At 40.8% G+C, this 20426-nt stretch overlaps 2 protein-coding genes across 3 annotated transcripts in view; one reads left to right on the top strand and one right to left on the bottom strand.

Moving 5' to 3' along the window:
* Window positions 1-20426, bottom strand: part of LOC126565322 (40S ribosomal protein S5) — a 326252-nt gene that overhangs the window by 174621 nt on the left and 131205 nt on the right. The window lies entirely within an intron of this gene.
* On the top strand, window positions 2588-19313 carry LOC126564050 (uncharacterized). The gene is made up of 15 exons (XM_050220958.1): window positions 2588-2940; window positions 8376-8505; window positions 10957-11071; window positions 11182-11275; window positions 11442-11555; window positions 13646-13849; window positions 14854-15144; window positions 15245-15375; window positions 16269-16431; window positions 17212-17311; window positions 17429-17622; window positions 18021-18159; window positions 18218-18605; window positions 18701-18811; window positions 19004-19313. The coding sequence occupies exons 1-15, from the start codon at window positions 2673-2675 to the stop codon at window positions 19307-19309; spliced, it is 2748 nt and encodes a 915-aa protein (XP_050076915.1). The 5' UTR covers window positions 2588-2672; the 3' UTR covers window positions 19310-19313.

The following is a 20426-nucleotide window of genomic DNA, read 5'->3' on the forward strand; positions in this document are numbered from 1 at the left end:
GCAACGACAGGTAGCTCGGTTCAATTTGTCTCCGCTGACAGTGTTGGTATGTGCCTCTCTGCACGGAGGTGGTTATTTGCGTAAAATCTCGCATGAATGAGCCTTCACAGTACAAGGAAGGGAATCCCCAAGGATGGGTTTTGTATTCACTGAAGGGTATTAAAAATAGAGTGTAGGCTGTGTGTGGCTCGATCACGATAGGCGCAGTTGTTGGAAGGCCTGGTCGGTGTGCTGAAGGGCTGATGACACCAGATGACATCGGTTGGCATTGAATCATTCAGCAGGTGTCAATTCAGCTGGTGTCATAATGAAAAGTCCCTGATGATAGTTTAAATAACCGGCAGGAAGTATTTGAGGCTAGATTCATTGAGATAAGGTTGATTGCAATGGAAAATTTAAAAAATTCGCTACAGTGTCCACTTATCATGTTGCAGTAAAGTTCATTTCCATTTCGCGCTTTTCCAGCTCTTTCGCTACAAATCCATTTTTTTAAAGAGTGAACCTGCCTCTTCGGTATTCCTTCCATCCCCTTAGAAAAGTGCATGAATATTGTTACGAATATAAATATTTCTTCAACATGCTTTCCCGTATTACTTGCTGTTTATCTTTGTCTCGTATCCCCGCAGAACGAGCTCCTTTCCATTGCGGACTACGGAACGGAAAAGAATAACAACCTGCGGTGGAAGCGATGCAAAAACAACTTCTTGCGTTCGTTGTTCTTATTTCCTTCCAGTTTTGCTTCTGTTTTCGTCTGGTCGCTAACAACTCCTTTTGGCAACGGGAGGGCATAACTCAACGTAATAGCTGGAAGGAAATAAGGACCACCTTTCCTTCATGAAGTATGATGCACTCGGAACCACTTCGGTCCTCGTACACTCGTCGTTGTCCTTAGCCTTGTCTTGCTTTTTGTGTGTGATTACAGAATCGTTAGAGACGACGACGAACGACGAACTGCGAATGATATCTTGTAGCAGCAAAAGGCCCAAAAAGCACAGGTTGGACGGAATTGTTGAGGCAGTTTACTTGCAGAGGTCTTTACCGAGGGGAGAGATAAAATAATAATATAATAAAAGCAATATTGAATACGTTGGGTGGAAAGTGTCAACACAAAATGTGAGGAGGTTGCGTTGGGAGCTTTGTTGGAAGCTTTGGTGAGGTAAAGAAACAATCTTTGTTCGAAGACGACATGTTTAAGGACTCAATAAGAACAGTCTTATCCTTTTTCGAAGCTTCTAACATTCATCACAAGGAATAACACCCTCTCAATCAACACCCAGAACTCTTCTTCTCGAACCTCTCATCCGACAATATTCTTTTGCCTCATCTTCAAACACACCATTCTCAATCGGCTCTCGAAAATTGCGTTCGATTAGTCGATTATAATTTCCAGCCGGAATCTGAGTGTTGGGCGCCATTAGCGCGTAATGTTTGCTGCTGATTACATTTGCATAAACATACTCTCGACTCGGGGACCTCGGGTTGGGCTGGGATCTAGGTGTTACTTTGAGTTCGTGCGGAAGCCTAAATGGCTTTTTCAATTGATGCTGTTGCAAAAAAGGCAAATAAATAGCATGGATTTTTGAAACAAATTGTTTCATTTATTGTAGATTCGTAGAACCATTTCTTATTTTGATTTTTACTTTTAATCAATTTATTTTTAATGTTTCAATTGAATTTTGAACGTAGATACTTTAAAAAATGTCAACAAATTGCACTCTGCTTCATCAAACCGTGCCACCCGCCCGGCTTCACTGTCACGCTACACTGGTAATGAAATTAATGTTTTTCCCACATGTTTTTCCTTTCTCATTGCAGCAACATCAGCATCATCGCTTTGGAGCAAAAGGCAAAACGTTTGCATTGGCGACGACGAAATGGGACGAAATAAAATATTCATCAAATTCCAAGAAAACAGTCTGTGTGTAATTTTCCTCGTGGCGGTGGCAGTTACATTTCGACAATGTGTTTTCTTGGAATGTGTGCTGTGAGTGGACGACTGGTGTGGCTCTGGAACGCTCTAGAGTAAAACTCGGTAACCAAAACAAACACGTGGGTTGACTCAACCCGGCACACGCGGCTCGTGTTCCGCAGAAGCTCAACCAGCTGGAAAAATGTTTGGCCGACATGAGTGAAGTGGAAAAAATAAAGCATGAAAAAAGTTTATAGCGAAACGCCGAGGCTTTGTTGTCAGTGTTGAATATTGTATTTGATTAAATCCACCACCATATTGTTTCTCTGTGGTCTATTGTGCGTTGGTGTTATTTATTTAATCTATTTCCTTATTTGTTTTTAGAGTGCTTAATGTGAAAATCCAGTGCAATTAATGTAATTAAAAATCATGTGTGAAATGTGCTTAGAAAACACAACGCAAGTGTATTAGTGAGATAGTGGCAATCGTCATCGAAACAAAGTTCAGTGATCGTGTCTAGCTGAAGTTTGACTACACGTAGATAGTGTTCAATAAAAAAAGGCTCCCCGGCTCAAGCCACCCCAGTTTATAGAATACGGTAATAAAATGCATCTTAACCTTCGTTCCTTCGCTGGGAACGGCACTAAAAGCAAAGCGCACACACAGCCTCAGCACCACCGAATCCCGTTTCGTCAACAAAGCTCACGAAATGTATGCTGAACCGACTGCAGGACGAAATCAAACATGACCGAGCGCGCCAACAATGAGCATTAATCGACCGGCGCGCGATGTTCAGCAACATCCTGCAACGGTACCAATAGTCAACGACAACGACAACGACGGCACGGCCCGAACCGGAAGCCCCCTGTTCCGGTTGCAGTTACCGGCGACGGGTGAATTTTTCTCACCCCACCATCCTCGTGGGTATCGTTTTTTATCGTTTGCTTTTGTGCTGTTTCTGCTGCTGCTGCATCTGTGTTCGCTTGCCGGGTCGGTACGGTCGCATCCACGCAATGAGAAGGAAAACTTTGGTAAGTAATTGTGATTTCATAATGGTCATTTCAGTGATGCAGCGGAAGGATAACAGTGTGTCTGTGGGTCAGTGCGGACAAGTTGGAAAAAGATGGAACAAGATAACACTAATGACTGAAGAGTAGCTCACTTGAAGCTGATGGTTCACGGCAAGCTATCTCAGTATCTTTATCAGGCTCACTTTTCTGCTTGAGTAGCAAAAATATGGTAACAAGTTTAAAGACAGTGTTTGTCATTACTTACCCTCGTTGTTCTTTTTGTCCTGGGAATCAAATATTTTATGATTCACTTAAAATGTTCGTTGATATTGCAATGACTGTTGTTAGTTAACCTTCAACTTAAGAGATGTTGTTACATAAAGTACTTACAATTTGTGGTATTTCACACAAATGTTGGTAATTCTGCTACAAGTTTTTTTTTTAATCTCCCATGGACTGGTGGCATTAAGTTGTCTTTTTATATTTGGAACCTCTTTTGCCATTATTTACGTTCTTATTAACGAAAAAGAGAAGTCTTCTTAGAGTTAACCATTTTAATTGTAAAAATTATAGTGACCTTAGATAAAACATTTTATTGTATTCAATAAACCACTTCAACGGCCTTAATATAACTATAAGTCAAGTGCTCTCTGCTTCCCATTGCAAAATTACAAAAACTTTACACGCCGGGAAATTCGGTGTCACTCTCAAGACATGACTAGTCTTCCGGAGCCTGGATAGTCGAGTTTTTAGCACCATGGTGAGATCATCGTACGCTTCTTAAAGCTCTTTATTGTAGCGTCTCCTTAATTGTCCTTTACCACACACGGAGGTAAAGATATTTTTGAATATCCTCTCCTGAGACATGCTTTTGAAGCTTGCGTTTAAACTTGGACATAGTCTCAGCTTCACCAGGACAGATATTGTAGCAGTGAGTCCTTTTTTATGTATCTCATCATCTGTATTGACTTCTAATCTCAGATAGATAATGTGTTGCATGATTTCGAAGCTTTTATGCTTCTATACATCAATAGAAGAGCCTCAAACTTGTACTGTCTATGTAATCAAGAACGAATTATAGTAGATTATCTGCGAGGATTCCCGCTTAAAGAACTTTCAAAATTAATGCTTTTTAAGTATTATCTTTCATACCAACTCTAAGAAGATGAAATTGGGTTTGCTTTATTCTTCGCAATTCAAATTCAATGACGTAGATAATGATCACTGTACGTACATAAATATTGGAAAGGACAACAAACCTTTGTAATTTTGTTCAAATTTTAATTAAATCAATTTCAGTTAAACTACCAAAATATTGTAAAATTTTCACTACATCTAACATGTCTGATTTATGCAAAGTTGTATGTTTGAAACTTCCACAAACGTTCGAAAGCCCTTCTATGAAGTATCTCAATGCAATGTTTTACAAGATACTTTTCAAAATTTTCATTACTCATTACGTAAATGCAAAAGAACAATCAGCACTCGACGCAATCATTCACAAATGACTTCCATGCTTACGTGCGCATTGCTCCCGTGCTCTTCGCTATTCCGAAGAGGAAACAATTTCACGCTTACGCGTTCAGTTACAAACTCAACGTTACGACCGTGCCATACCGCGGCATACCAAGTACGCCGTACTGCTCTGCACAGCTGCAGAAATGAGTTGTGAACGAGAAAAATGATTTAATAAGAATTAGCAACCATGGTAATGAACTTCAATCTAATAAAGTCGCCTCCTCCCCCTTACCGGAACATCCTCGACTAACGTTGGATGAGGATTCCATCCACCTTTTTTTTTTTTGCACATCTTCTCCTGTGTCTCTATGTGTTGTTATCCTTTGCACAATGTTTCAATCCATTTCCAACCCGGGCGAGAAATCCTTCACAACTGACTCAAAGAAAAAAAAAGAACAGTACGGAGCGGTGTAATTACAACCAAACAACATTTTTGCTACGTCTTCTGCTCTACGTGCCCCACTCGGGGAGAAATTGAGTCATGGGGAAAAAAAAACACATTTGCTTAACAGACTTTTCACAGACTCGTGTACACGTAGAGCTTTTATGGGTTGCCATACATCAAAGGGCTCTGATGATAAAGTGTCCTTTTTGTTGATGTCCTTTTTTGTGCACCGAGTTAACTATCCTCGGTTCGGCATTGTTTTGTATCTCCAGTGCCACTTGTCGTTGAGATTTAGCGTAATCTTTATACAGCGTGTTAATTTTGCCAGACTGATGGTTCGTGTAGTTTGCTCGACAAATTAATTTTAATTGTTTCATTTCATTTTATTCAGTGGGGTACAATAGTTTCGCTGATGAAACCAAACAAAAGATAATTCGATTTTTAATTTAAAAACAAAAAATCTAGCATTTAGAACATTTAAAAATCAATAGAACAAGTCTTGTTCTAAAATTTCTTTCCAAAATCATGAATAAAATCATCCATTCTCTTCACAAGAAAAACAGTCTTAACCCACATGTGTCGGATTAGCTAGCCACGTGCTCTCGCACGTACTCTTTTGAAGAAGTTTCATCGGTAAACATCAAACAACAGTCAAACAACGCTGATCAGGTTTAATTAAATTGTTCCTTTGCTAATTGTCGATTACACAACCGACCCAGGCACTTTGATGTAATGCTCGAAAACCCGCAGCAAAAAGGTACGCAGCCCTGCGATGAGAATTTTAATTTCAACTGTAAACGTCTGCTGTAATACCGTTCATCCATCATCGTGATCTTTCCGAAAGAAAGTAATGGAAGTTTTGTACACTTTTCTTCACTTTTCAGGTGGTTTCTTTTGTAATCAAAATCATTACATGTTACCGTGCTTGCCTTCATATCCACTGTCTTAATCACGTATGAAGTGTTTTTGTTTGATGTAAAAAGGTATTTAATTAAAACAAAAACGTTTGATGGATAAGCAAACGAAACTCCTTTTTACATCAATAAAATCAAGCGTTCAAATATTCATTCTCCGTTCGGCAAACGGTACAGCCATGGTGATGGGATTCGCGGTTTTGCGTAGATGCTGTACAGTTAACGGCACGAATTATTCATTGTTTCTTCTGTCGTTCGCCTCAAATCTGCAAGTCTTCAGTCTGCTCCCTAAAACCCACATCTAACGAATCGAACCACGACCGCGACCGGTTGCGCGCAACTTTTAAGCCACAGTTTTGCAAATGACGGGGCCCGAGGTTGAAGCGGCGATCACCCAAACAAATTTCAAGTTTCATGACTTCATGCGCGAAACTTGGTGGCCTTGGCAGTGCCGACTCGCAACATTCTTAGCCGATTGCCGCAGGATGCGGCCGTGGAAGAATTTGTCGAAAAAATTAAATTAAAACCTCTCCACGTACTTTGGGTGGGCTGAAAGGTAACCGAAGCCGAAGGTCTGTCTTCTGCTTCAGCAAACCGCTGGAAGGCATCACCATCTACCATACTGGGAATCGAGTTTCTCGCCCCGTAGTTTGCTGCTCACGATCTACAAATTAAACGAACAATTGCAACAATTTGGTGGCGAGGGACGATGTGGATAATAATAATAATGGGAGCAAATTAAATTGCATTTCACCAAAGCAGAAAGCTACTGTTTGTGACAGTTAGCCTGTCTGCCAAACGGGAAGAAAGGAAATAGAAATTTAGCTATAAATGAATGGAGTTTCAATTGTCGGTCCCCTGGACTTCCTGGCAAAGTTAAAACGCTTGCAGCCATTTAGCAAAGCAATTATAAGACAAAATTAAACCTGCATATTTTAAACAATTCCATGCTCCATTTGCTTCCAGCAATGTGACATGTCACATAAAATTTTACATCACCTTCGATTCGGTAAGTAAACGTTGAAGTGCTATAAAACAACAACTTTCTCTCTGACGAGTCTATTAAATTGAAAAATCATGCTCGAACACCCATTTAGGGATTTGGTGCGAGCTGACTGTCACGCTGGGAAGCCAATGAGCGTCCCATAAAATAAAAGATTCCTCCTCCCTTGTCCAGTGACCTTTTTTATCCTCCAACATTAAACCGTGGCTATAAAATGGCTGATATTTCTATATTTCGATATTTGCATCCGCCCTCAAACCTTCTCAACAAACCTACACGGTTTTTGGAAAGTAGAAGAAGGGAAAAGGAAAAAGGCAACAACATAACCATACCAAAATCAAACACGAAAACTTGACGACCGTGTAAACCTGGTGGGAAGATTATTGCTGACTGTTTGCTGCTGCTACGTAAAGTCAATCCACCCGTAAAGATGTATATTTCTTTTCGAAGCTTTGAGCGCAGTAAACGTCTTTCAAATAAGCGAAAAAGACGAAAAAGAAAAACATCGGGACAGCAATAACAACCAAACGAAATTCCGCGAGGGCCCATTAAGTCCCGCCTTAAACACAACGAACTTCTTTTTTTTCCTGTTCGCTTTAAGGCAGAGCAATGTTAGTTCTGAGGTTGTGTGTTGCTGTAGAGCTACCATCTCGTGTACTTATTTAGCTCGGAGGCAAAACGGGCTTGAATTGTTGGCGAATTGGTTCGGAGCCAGCTTAAAACTGGTTTATCGTGTCGTATAAATTTTAATGCATATAAAGTCGGCCTTACATAAACACATGGTGATGCATATTTGCGTTCAAACGCGGAATCTCTGGAACGCGAAATCTTAAGGAGATATTTTTAGTTAGAAGAGGAGGAGCATATTAAGTGAGTTTATAATAATTTTGCCTTCAGATCTCTGTCTCTGATTCGGTGAAGTCATGGAGGATTAAACTCTCCTGAAGGTGTACATCAAGCTTGCTTACCACAGTCGAATAGATACAGTCTAGTAACGAACAATGAAAAGATGCTAGATTTCAACCATAGCTCCAATTTCTTAATAACTAACCAAACATTACATCCTGACATAACATCAGCATTAGAGCCTTGGTTCCATAAAATATTCTCTGGCCTTGCATACATTAAAATGATGAGTTTGTATCCTTACCGTTTAAAACTGCTCGTCTTTAAAGTATGAAGCTGTGTAGTCCGTTATGGTTTTATGGTGTATCCCTCTATGGTCTTATCAGTTTAAGGAACTCAAAGACAAACAATCCTTCTTTTTTTTAGTTTATCTAACGTCCTATTTAGGGAAAAACCTGAGAACTGAAATGAGGTTCTTGTCAACAATGTCTTCCGTTTCAAAACTGTTCAACCATTAATGAGCATCAACAAACCAAACTTTCATTTTTGGCTTCCCTTGACTTAATTGTACACATCAGTCCTTTACAAGTCCACGGATCAATGGTCCGGATGCGTTTTGAGTCCCAGCTGCATGGATGTAAACTGGTGCCACTGTCGCCTCTACCATAGGATCGCTTCTTAATATTACTTCCAACTAGAAAAAAATGTTTATTTGTATAAATAAAACCTTACTAACTACCTTTCTCATCCAACAATTTTTCTTCTCATAACCACAACGCAACCCCAACAGTTAAAACAACCGACGTGGAAGCAATCGAGGACCAGCAGGCCACCCTTTACTGTCCGCTTCTAGCATCGAACCGTGACAAAATCAATATGGTGCTGTGGTTTCGCGACAACGCTGGCATCCCTTTGTACAGGTAAGTGATATCCTTTCCCAGTACTCACAGTTTAATCCTGCCATTTAAGTTCCACTTCGTGCAGTTCAATATCGCAGGAAAACTGGTCACTTCCATCCAGGAAACACAGGAAAACCCGTGGTCATGTTTCACTGCATTGCACTTGCATCGATCAAAGTCCGCTCTGCAGAAGCTTGCTTACTTTGTTGCTACGGGTCGGAAAAATATTTCTCCCATATCCGGCAGCTTACTTTGTTTCCTCGGCAGCATGTCAGACCCTTTCAAAGAACAGCCAGTCCACCTGACACTGCCAGTTCCCCTACCCTGTGACTCGTTCCCTGCAAGGGGGGAGAAAAAATCAATCGAGAAATTGGCCTTCACGTGCAGCAGCCTTCACTAATCCTTCACAGGCAGCAGCAACTCAGCTCGAGAGGTTTTATGTTTTCGCTTTTATTATGCGGCGAGCGAACCTCATTTTACACTTCATGAAATATAAAACCGAGCTTTGACTGAGTGCAACGGAAGTGTTCGCGGTAGTGTTCCTCCAAAAATCCCGCTTTTTTTACGTTTGCTTTTTTATCCTAAAGGTTCATGGACGTAAGGATGGACCGGAATAGAAAAATATCGAGCTTAACCCGATATCATCCTTCCAGGCAGGCAAGTGCTTCAGGAGTATGGATGAGGCGTTTCCATGGAACATAAATATTCCCTTGGGAGCATGGGTTTCGGTTTTGCCCTCGTTTTCTGGATGAACGCCCGATGCACAGCGCAATGCAGAGCCAAATGCAGCCATGGCCAAGGATGCACATCCCTTAAGATGGAAAATATGTATTCTTGATTTTACTTTTGAGATTTCGTATGTGACTTCTTCAGCTTCAAGTTACATGACATTTTGTGTGTGTATGTGTGTGTGTGTTCACTTGAATGCAAACGGCAGTAAGATGGAAAATTGATGGCTTTAAACCATACTGCAATATGCTATTTGTAATGCATCTCAACTAGCAAATCGACTACAAATCGTTACAAGAGCCTCACAAGAAGATGTCATGTTGGGCAACATGATTCATTAAATTCATTTTTCAATATTTCAGAAACAAAAGCAAATTTGGAGATTATTTCTCTATTGGAAAAAGCTTTATGTTAGCTTTATCTACTACACCAAATTGGCGATTAACGCTTTAACTCACTCTCAAACATTATTTCCCTTCCAAAGCCATTCTTCGCTCACCCAGATTACAAAACTGCACCGAGGAAAAAAAACGGAAATGACAATAAAAAAGATAACAATTTATATAAAATCACTTGGACGGACAATTTCCCGCTCGGATTTCCTGCGCTGCGAGGGAACGAAAAGCGAATCGAAAACCATCCTCTAGATAACAAAACACATCCAGCTGGAGCTGGTTGTTGGTGACTGGAATAGAAGTGATTGCCTCTCCTGTCATTTTCCACCACCATTCCTTGTAATAGCCCTTCCGTTAGCTTCAGGATAGGGGTAAATGGCACAAATGTGGAGGAAGAAAAAAAAACTCTCCCGGTGGGTTGGTGTCGGTCAGCACAACCCATTACTGACACTCACCGTAGTAGTTCTGGGTCACTTACCGAGCGGAGATTACTGTGTGACAATACATCGGGGAAGCGTGGAATGTCCAGGGGGGGTTTCCTTGGCTGTTTGTGGGAGTGGATGGCATAAAGTGCTGCAATCGAGACAAGAGAATATTTTTCTCTATCAACTGGTACGGATTATTTCATTGTTCCGAAGCCATCACCGGGTTTATCATGGGACACATCCTGGGCGGCAGCAGCAGAATCAGGACATCGGGCTGGAAACGAGAGATTTGCCCAAACTCGTTCATTGTTTGGCATTTGGGGTAAATCTTTGTCGCTTCATGAAAAAACACCCACACACATACACGCACATACATCCGTATGGAATAGAGCGAATCTCTATTAAACGACATACCGACGGTACGGCGATGAAACGGAATACTCCCAGCTTTTCCGTGGCGCCCAGCCAAAGGCCAGCTTTTAGATATCTAGATTTTGTGGCCATTGCTTTTTCTCCTGTTCGTTTTGGTAGCTTTGTAAAACGCTACTGCTGCTGCTTCCCTCTGTGAAAACGTTACGCGCACAAATGCTATTGGCTCACCCCATATCAAAACAAACGATATTGAGGTCGTAAAACTAGTGGAAAAGCGTCATGGTCGTTGAAAAGGGCACACGTTATTAGTTGAGAGATAAAGAGAGAGAAAAGGGAATAAAAAGCAGGAATGGAGCTGAGAAAATTCTCGTTTGAAGGTAATTATCGTCTAGGAGTGATGAAAATCTTAAATGGAGATAAACTTGTTTAACGAAGCTAAAATATGAGAGCTGTGCTGTGCTTGTGCTACGGAATATAGTATTTTGACCTTTTTTTTCTGCTTCTTACTTAACTCTTGGCCATGTTTCTTTTCTATCCTACCCTTATTACAGTCTCGATGTGCGAGGGAAATCGCTCAACGATGCTCAACATTGGTCCGCGCCGCAGGTGTTTGGTCCACGTGCCCGTTACGTGATCGAAAGTGATCCAGCATATTTGGAATTGAACGTGAGTTTTTGTTTTGCCTGTTTTTGTCCTTTACACTTTGTTGTGTAAACATAACCAGAAACCAGAGTCCAATTGTTGTGAAACGATACTTTTCCTTCTCACCCTGCCAGGAAATTAAACGTCACGATCAGGGAATTTACCGTTGCCGGGTGGACTTCCAGAACAGCCAAACGCAAAGCTTCCGCTTCAATCTCACCGTGATTAGTAAGTAGACTAGTGTTTTGAGTATGAGCATTTACTAAGCTACCTTTCCACGCTACTGGAAAGCTGTATGCATCTCACCATCACACATTTTCACTGTCTCTTATATCGTCGCCTTTTTTATTGCTTTCTTCTCTCTTTTTTCGGGGGACATTAAACGTGGTAACAGTTCCGCCATCGCAACCCGTAGTTCTAGATCGCTGGGGACGTGTCATAAATAGTACAATAATAGGACCAAAGGAGGAAGGAGATGATATACTGCTGACGTGCCGGGTGGTTGGAGGTAATTTATGTTAATTTACTATCTCTCTTGAAAAGAACTAAAAGACTTTATTTTATGTAAGGTGTGCCAAGTTTCGCACATGAATATTACATTGTTTCATTATGATGAACATTTATTTTATACACAGCACTCCATATTTATGGTCCACTTATCATAGGTTATATTACACTGTTTGGATTTATTTATAACTTTCCGCTCTATCAGTACTTTGTTTATATTTTTTCAGTATCCAGCTATATAAAAACAATATAAATTCTTTTATTTTCCAACGATTTTTCGTAAGATTTATTCTTTTAATATGGACTATTTGTATTGCTTTGGTAGAAGTTGATGGAATAAATTCTTAATTATACTCACTGATTTAAGATAAAGAAGTGAATTGATCTTATACTTGTTAAACCCTTAAATATTCAATCAAATCTTGTTTGAGATACAATAACTATTTTGACTCACATCATATATCTATCATTTTAAAAGATAATGCATACAGAAACATATGAAATTAATAACAATTTCTCCCGAGCATACAACGCACATCCTACTGAAGCAAAAACAAACGAATAACTTTAATTGACTGTTGAAAAACCGCGTGATAGGACATAGATAGGATGCCAAATAGTAAAATGGCAAAATAAAACTACCCTCGGAAAAGCAAATCTGGCTTATTCTCTCTGGCTGTTTTTCCCCCTTCTGCTTTAGTTCACCCTTCAAAAACTCAAACATAAAAATTGTGAACAAACAACAGAGAGAAGGAAAAAAAATCACAGCGAACAGTGAAACGAAAAGTTGATCTGGCACCGGCGAGCCCCTGAAGCGACGTGGGTTTTGCAGCAGTCATTCGAGCGTACTTAAAAGTTTAAAGTCGACTGCAGATGTTTCACGGTCTGGCAAGCGGTTTTTTTTTCTCTCTGACTCGCCCAATGCTTGGACTATTATTTCAGCCCCAGCAGTGCAATGGTGAGAAAAATGGTGCTATACTGACTGGGAGTGGGTCGAGCCCCTCGTAAGGGGGAGAATTCTCCTTGATGCCATTTGAATGGATGGAAATAAGTTCACTAGTAACGGAAAAGCTAAAAAGCATACACATTTCCAGTTTGCCAGTGTGTCAATCTAGTTTTGATGCAGGGTTTTTGAGTGAAATAGGTTTTCTAAATGTGAACGAATAGTTCCACCTTTTTTTCTGGTATTACTCACACATATGGAACAGCAAAAAAGGCTCAAACGACTCACAGGATCACACCGACATATCATAACTTTAAATGACTTAAAATGTAGCAAATCTTTTTGGTCGGAAAAACTTTCGCTGCATACACCTTTATGAAAACCCGTATTCTAAAGTCGTAATAGTTCAAGCGAAAGAAACGCTGGGTTTGTATGGATGGAAATACTACCTCCCACCGACATACCCACGTACGCAAAAGCCCCAGCTAACGATTTTATAATTCTATTGAAAGGCAAACCTTTGCATCTTTCCGAACGGATAATACCGACTGAAGCGATGGCTCATCCGAGCGGTGTATGGTCTGTGCAGCAAAGGAAATGTGAATTTAAACGGTGCAATGGATTTGCATACAAATTCAACATTGATTGAATAGTAAAGCGAGGAGCGATGTTGCAGAAAGAAGCGAAGCAGAAGCAAAGCAAGGAAAAAAATTCTCGGGTTTACTAAAGGGGAAAACGGGTGCTGACGTATAAAGAATTTCGATTTTCTCATGCGCGTTCTTCTGCGCGTTGAGTTCTTTTTAGGAAGCGAGGAAAAGTTTTTAGAAGAAGCTTTTTTTTTAAACAAACCTGGAAATGTTTTGCTTGTGTAAAAACGAAGAAGCGCATTACTTAAAATTTTAAAATCCAAATATAAACACATTCAGCAAAGACAAGAGCCGCTTCAATTTCCATCTTCATTAATGCTCCTTCAACACTGTTTGATTTTAATTGATTTCTTCGTCTTCTCCATCTGCTATACAAATTTTAGTATCAGAACAGAAGAACTATTTTCTCTGTTCTTTTATCCTTTTCCCGTACAATGTTTGCTTCAAGCTGTGTTTCTTTCCTCTCTTTTCCACCTTTCCACTTCGTTCGGTCGGCTTCAGGCAGACCGCAGCCCGATGTGCTCTGGTTCATCAACGATAATCTGGTGGATAATCAGATCGAGCAGAACACCGGAAACATTATCGAAAATCGTCTGCTCTGGACATCCGTCCAGCGGCACCATCTGCACTCGGTCTTCACCTGCCAGGCGTCCAACACGAAGCTGATGCAGCCCCGCACGAGCAAGTTTGTGCTCGATATGTACCGTAAGTGTTTGCAACCAACCATCGGCCATTAATGGACAAGAAGACGTAGCGAAATGCTATCCGGATGGAGAAGTGCTAAGGAAACGGAAGCTGCTATCACATTTTGTGCAATTTTGCTCGCATGATTGAATGTCGTACGAAACATGGGTTCTCTTGAAGAAGGGAACATAAGGGAAATTTCAATGTCATTTGCCGTTTTGGATGCAATTTGCTTGAATATTCCCCAAAGAATACATTCTTTAAGTTAAAATTGAATTTTCCCATACAGCGTAATGGTTTTATTACTTGATGTTTGTTACATCATCTGTGGCTCATGAATTTTGAAAATTGCTTCTTTGTATAATAAGTATAACAATTTTAAAATATACAAAACGTCATGAGCACATAAGGAATCTAATTACAAAAATCAGAAAAAGTTTGAGTCGGAAAAGATTCCTTAAAATAAATCAAAATTATATCTGTATTCATCCAATATTCATGACATTTTTGTCTTCTCAAAATATTCAACTAAGATTGAATTAAAAATAACGAAAACTTAAAGGTATATTTAACATTGACCCTTCAACTTAACTTTTAAACTCTAACAAAATCAAGTTTTGACGCACAACCAAGTGATAATACTCCTTTAAAGATCAAGTATCTTTTCCAACCTTTTGAAAATTTACTTGACTTATCTAGTAGTTACAACTCACCAGTCTTATCTGTTTTTACGAAGGTTGTACAGCAAAAATAAATATTTAAATCACCACAACATTCGTGTTATACGCATGCTGAACGAAGCAGTTCCCTATTCCGCAATCATCCACCGATACAGAAAATTAAACATCCGTTTTGTGCCTTCGCAAACAAAATGGCTCGAATCCTTGCTTATCGCAACCAACGGCACAAACGTACACACACACAAACACATACGAGCAAACGCTTTGCAGGTCCATAACTTGCCAGCACCTAAAAACTCTACTAACCGCAAAATGTTTTCCATTCTCTACCACCCCGCTCGCTAGTAAAACCGTTGGTGGTGAGCATTTTGAACGCAACGGAATCGCTTGCCGCCCACAAAGAGTACCAGATCGTCTGTCAGTCAACTGGGGCGCGTCCGAATGCGGTCATCCAGTGGACCAAGGGCAAGAAGACGCTCAAGCGCGTCAAGGAGCACTCGATCCGCAACACCACCTACTCGGTGCTAACGTTCGTGCCAACGGTCGAGGACGATGGGCGGCTTTTGGGCTGCCGGGCCCAGAATCCGAAGGTAGCCGGCCTGTTCCTAGAACACTTCCAAAACATCAGCGTACACTGTGAGTATATGGAGCCGGCCTAAAGACATCGCTTGTTCGACTGTTGTCTGATTGGAGAGTGTGTGCGTGTGTGTCTATTTCTTTGTTGAACCCTGCTCAGATCCACCGGTGGTTGTACTGCAGCTTGGTTCTACGCTTGCCATGGACGACATCAAGGAAGGTGACGACATCTACTTCGAGTGCAAGATACAATCCAATCCGTCTTGGCGAAGGTTAACCTGGTTACACAATGTAAGTACTGCCGGCGATCCCCGGCCCCGCTCTCGTCGTACGTGGGCATCCCAGCGTTCCGCGTATAGTGCAACCCTATGTTTGATCACAAACGTTGCATTCCTTGTCGCAATTGCTTCCATTTCAATTTTCTCCAAACGCTGTGACATTACCAACCATGAGATAACAAAAAAAAAAATACGAGAAGAAGATGCAGTGTTCCCTTGGAATTATGGTCATTATTCGGTTCGATCACGTACGCCACATCATTTAGCTTTGGCCAGTACAATAGCGCGTCATGCTTGGAAGCAAAATTCCTTTCCAGATATTCGATGAATTCCGGTACATGTGTTTCGCTCGATGCGATCCACCATCATGCCATCACAATCAACATCATCATCGTTGTTGCTCGTTGCAAAAGAAAACTCCCCAAATATTCCAAGAAACAAAACGCTCCGTCCCAAAAGCCGACCGTTCGGTCCCATTGCGCTACAACCTCAATTACATCAAATTTGCATAAATTGAGTCGGCGAAAATACAGCTCGGTCTGGTACACAGAAATGATTCGCCTTCTGTCAATAACCACAAACCCTTCGAAAGGGTGATTTGTATCCGAGATGGGGTTGGTGTTTCCTCCAGCCCCTCCCACAACTCATAACCCCCACAATGGGGGTTTCCCGAGTGCCAGCAAACTCTCAATTAGACTCGCTACCGAAGTGTATTGCATTTACCGAAAACCATTTTCAAAGTTGACTAATTTGCTTCAATATAGTTCCAATCCCCAATAACCAATCCTTGCTCGCTTCGAGTTGGTTCGATGTGGATCTGATCTAGATGAACCCCTCTCAACTACTCCCCAATCATGAGGCTGGTTTTACGAGGAAACGTTTCTGTTTAATCAATTTCATCGCCAGGGAGTGCAACTACCTCAGAACTCGTCATCGACGAAAATTGTACGCTCGAACCAGAGTCTGGTCATACAGAAGGTGACGCGGTACTCGAGCGGTTCGTACCAGTGCGGGGCACTCAACTCCGAGGGTGAAACGCTCAGCAATGAGATCGTGCTCAACATCAAATGTAAGTTGGTTAATTAAGAGGTTTGGATATGTGCTTGTGCGATGCTGATATCATTTGTTCGTCTTTTTGTTACTTCCATTTTGTGTCTTATTCATTGCTTATTTTTTCGTTTATTTTTAACAATGTTTTTATTTGAATTGAATTTTCTTTTCATTAGTATACCATTCATTAAATATTACAAAAGTTTTTTCTCCTTTCCAAGTTTCTAAATATTTTAACTGTTTTTCAAATTTGATTTCAAAGGTAAAACGATAATTTATCACACTATGTGATTGTGCTTTACTTCAAATGGGTTATTCAAGGTGTTCAAAGCCAAGGACTAAAATGTGCACATAATGGAGTTTCTTGAATAGATATAAAAAAAATAAAAATTTCCTGGCGTTTTTTAAACAGATTTAGTCCTTTTTTATGTTATTAATTTCTGCCATTTTACGTATCATTTTTGGGAAATATTTTCGATTGAATCTTCTCTGTCGATGATACTTTTTTATTTAGTTCGCATAGGGTTTGACGATTTGTATTATTTTTTTTTAATCACTTTATGGTTGTCTTTTGTTTATTATGTCATTTCAATAATCTTTAATCAGATTGTGACGCTATCTTCCGTTCATGCGTTTTAAGTTCGTATCAAATGCACTTTTCCTTGTTATAATTTTTCCATTGTTTTCCTTTGTATAAAGATTTGAATTTAATGGAGTATTGTTTTCTTCGGCATGAACAATGAGTTACAATTAATGGTAATTTTGCATTTCCTTTTACCGCATCCCTCCCTCCCGAAAGATGTTCCTCTCTGCGCTACGGACAAGATTATAAGCATCGGTGTTTCGCTGGACGAAACAATCACCGTTAGTTGCGATATAATCACGCACCCACTGGCAAGGTAAGGATAAGAAATGGAAAGAAGGAATGAGTTCCTTCCGTTCCCTTACCCGCGCCCCTCTCTTCACACACTATTGTCATTTGCTCCTCCATTATTCCTCTCACTCTCTCTCATTAGCAAGTTTTACTGGCGGTTCGAAAACTCGGAAGAGGTGCTGGAAATCGAGCAGCATCGATTTTCCAGCAACGGTTCAACGAGCCAGCTGCACTACACGCCGGCCAGCGAGCAGGACTACGGTACACTGTCCTGCTGGGGCACGAACGAGATCGGCACAATGGCGGAACCGTGCATTTTCCACCTGATTGCCGCCGGTACGGATGCAAGCACTTATTTCTCGGTTTGCCACGGTTGTTTGCGTGGTTCCCATTCTTTTGTTCAATTGTGTGTTTGGGTCTGTGTGTTTGTGACTTTATGTATGTACTCCTCAACGGCAGCACCAGTTTGCATCTCATGAATAATGAAGGAAAATTGCAGCGTGTGTTTGGGTGCCCGTTTGTATGTTTTGTTCTTCTGTTTTGTGATAACTAACGACTCGATACGAACTTGATTGGCCTCATTTTGTAGCTACGGAAAAAATGTAAAAAGAAAACAGGTGCACGACAGCTAGTCAAAAGAATTACGATAAATTTATGTTATTCTCATCATGCAAATTGCATGATAATTCTTTACTGCTCACATACTACATCACATTTGGATCATTTCGTCACAGGTTTGCCCACCTCGGTTATCAACTGTTCATGGCGTAACTTTACCAACTCGTTCGAGGTTAACTGCCACCAGGGTTATGATGGTGGATTGAAGCAATCGTTTGTGCTAGAAATGTTATCAAGCCGATATCCGGGACACAGGTAAGGACCTCTCCAAAAAATCTCCAAAAATCTCGGTACATTCGAATTTTCTTCTCAGCATCAATCTTACCAACACCGAGGAACCCATCTTCAGCATCACATCCTTCGACCAACTTCGCCAGCAGCTCCCTCCAGGTGGCCATCGCTCACCGGACTCACTCAAGCTGTACGTCTACTCGATCAACCAGAAAGGACACAGTCCGCGTATCTTCATAGCCGATCTTTTCTTGCCGGCCGCGTTAGAAGATCCCGCACCGACCCAAGACCCCAAGTCCACGCTTCTGACACCGATTCTGATCGGGCTGTTCCTAACCATCGTACTGATCATCGTCATCATCATCGTTAGAATTTATCTGAAATCGAAAAGACTTAAACAAAATATTAATAAAGAAAAGCGATACACGGAGGAGTCAAAAAATACGCTTCTGCTGGTCGACATATCGAAGGTGCGGGTCCTTTCCTTATCTGTCAGTTTGGAATACTGAGCAGAAGTTTGAAATGAAAACGTTTTGTATTTGTTTCTCTGTACCTTCAATTCCAGAAGGACAAACCCACGAAAACCACCAAATGGATGAACAACGTCGGCAGCAGCATCAAAACGAAAACCAAGGTAGAAACTATTGACGACGAGCAGGATCCTGATCTGATACCGGTAAGCGTACGAGCTGTTGAGCTTCCAACTTTCTCCTTTTGTTGAGGTTAGGGTTACCGGAGCTTTACCGGGGAAAACTGTCAAGGCTCGCCGCGGGCTACGATATCTGCTTGACAGGAGCTCGGGGTTTCCCACACACTCATGCCCTTGCTTTCTGTGTTCTGTTTCGTTTAATTTCCGTATGCCCGCCAGTATCCTCGACTGACAGACATACACCAGGAGGAGCTGATTCCGATTAACTCGTCCGGTTCCGCATTTGCCATCAAGCAGCAGCACACCGTTGCACATTCGCCGCAGGAGGGACACGGCGAGCAGGACAAGGTGAGCAAGGATAAGGGCTCGGATCGGTTTTACCATCATCAGACCAACCACCACCATCACCAGTCCATAATCTCGAGCAGCTCGTACCGTGACGAGGAGATCTCCGAGGCGGAAATCAACCTGAAAGGAATTGAAGACTTCCTAATGACAAACCGTGTGCCGGAAAGCTGTGTGTGATATCGATCGATCGGAAAACCGTAGGTGGACTCGGTGAGCTGTTCTTTTGCCAGTTTGTTGGTCAGAGCGCAAAAAAAACGCAAAAAAAAGGTAACTCAAGAACACTAAACTGCTGCTGCCATATTTCGTCTTTGTACGATCGGGATTGGATTGATTCAATTTCTACTGTCCATCATTCCTGCTGGGGTTTTTTTTTTTTTTTGGTTCAGAAAAGTTGCTCAATTCGTACACGGTGAGCTCTGAAAACGGAAACAAAAAACAAAAGCTTCCCCAAGTAACTTCTGGCCAACTCATGGCAGTGCATTAAATCAAAAAGTTAATTTTTTCCTTCCATTTTTGTACTCTGTTCAACTGCGAAATGGAAATTGAAGCTGAAAGGAGTTCACAAAGTAAAAGCTCTTTTTGCAGCAAAAAAAGGATTTCTGATTCGTTTTTTTTCTTTTGACAACAGGAAGAGAAAATTTAAAATAAAACTTTTAACAAAAATACACAATTCATTGGGATAAATTGCTTCTTAATTTTAAAGCTGTACAAATGTGATGAATCTGAGCTGTTGGAATAGGGATTGTAAAAACAAAAGCAAAACGAAAGTAAACCTGACGTACTATTCCAATTTGAAGCTTACATTAACAAGTTGAGGTAGAAGCTTGTGGCATGTTCAGATCTGCAAGCGATATATAATACTTAATCTTGGACCCTTTCAATGTAAAAACAAAGCAAAGCAAAAAAACAAAACTATATTACAAAATAAGTAAAAAACTTACAGCTGAACGCATGCAAATAGTATCACCGAACCGAACGAACGCAACGAATGGATCCAAGTTGTTTTCTTGGAGCGAAGTGTTCCTGACTTGGAAAAGCAAGATGTGTATAGTTATTAATCGTAAAAAAGCGAAAAAGATCGAGTACGTCATTGCTCTATTCAATATGGACGTGTACCTAACTAGGATCGAAACGTTAATCGAACAGTGGACGAGAAAAGTGTTTAACCGTACTGCGGCTAGGGTGTATGAGCTATTATTATTATTGATTTATTGACTCATTACGTTTTCTTTTATTGGTCATATTCTAAATATTATTATTATTGTAATAAACGGAAAAAATAACACGGCAAGTG

The sequence above is a fragment of the Anopheles maculipalpis genome, chromosome 3RL, assembly GCF_943734695.1.
Source record: "Anopheles maculipalpis chromosome 3RL, idAnoMacuDA_375_x, whole genome shotgun sequence".
In the NCBI taxonomy this organism is placed as follows: Eukaryota; Metazoa; Arthropoda; class Insecta; order Diptera; family Culicidae; genus Anopheles; species Anopheles maculipalpis.

Bases quoted from the DNA above. Each gene is read 5' to 3' on its own strand.
- LOC126564050 (XM_050220958.1), top strand. From the start codon at position 2,673: ATGAGCATTAATCGACCGGCGCGCGATGTTCAGCAACATCCTGCAACG. The intron at 15,145-15,244 runs GTGAGTATATGG...AACCCTGCTCAG, and splicing joins CCAAAACATCAGCGTACACT to ATCCACCGGTGGTTGTACTG. The intron at 18,160-18,217 runs GTAAGGACCTCT...TTTTCTTCTCAG, and splicing joins AGCCGATATCCGGGACACAG to CATCAATCTTACCAACACCG.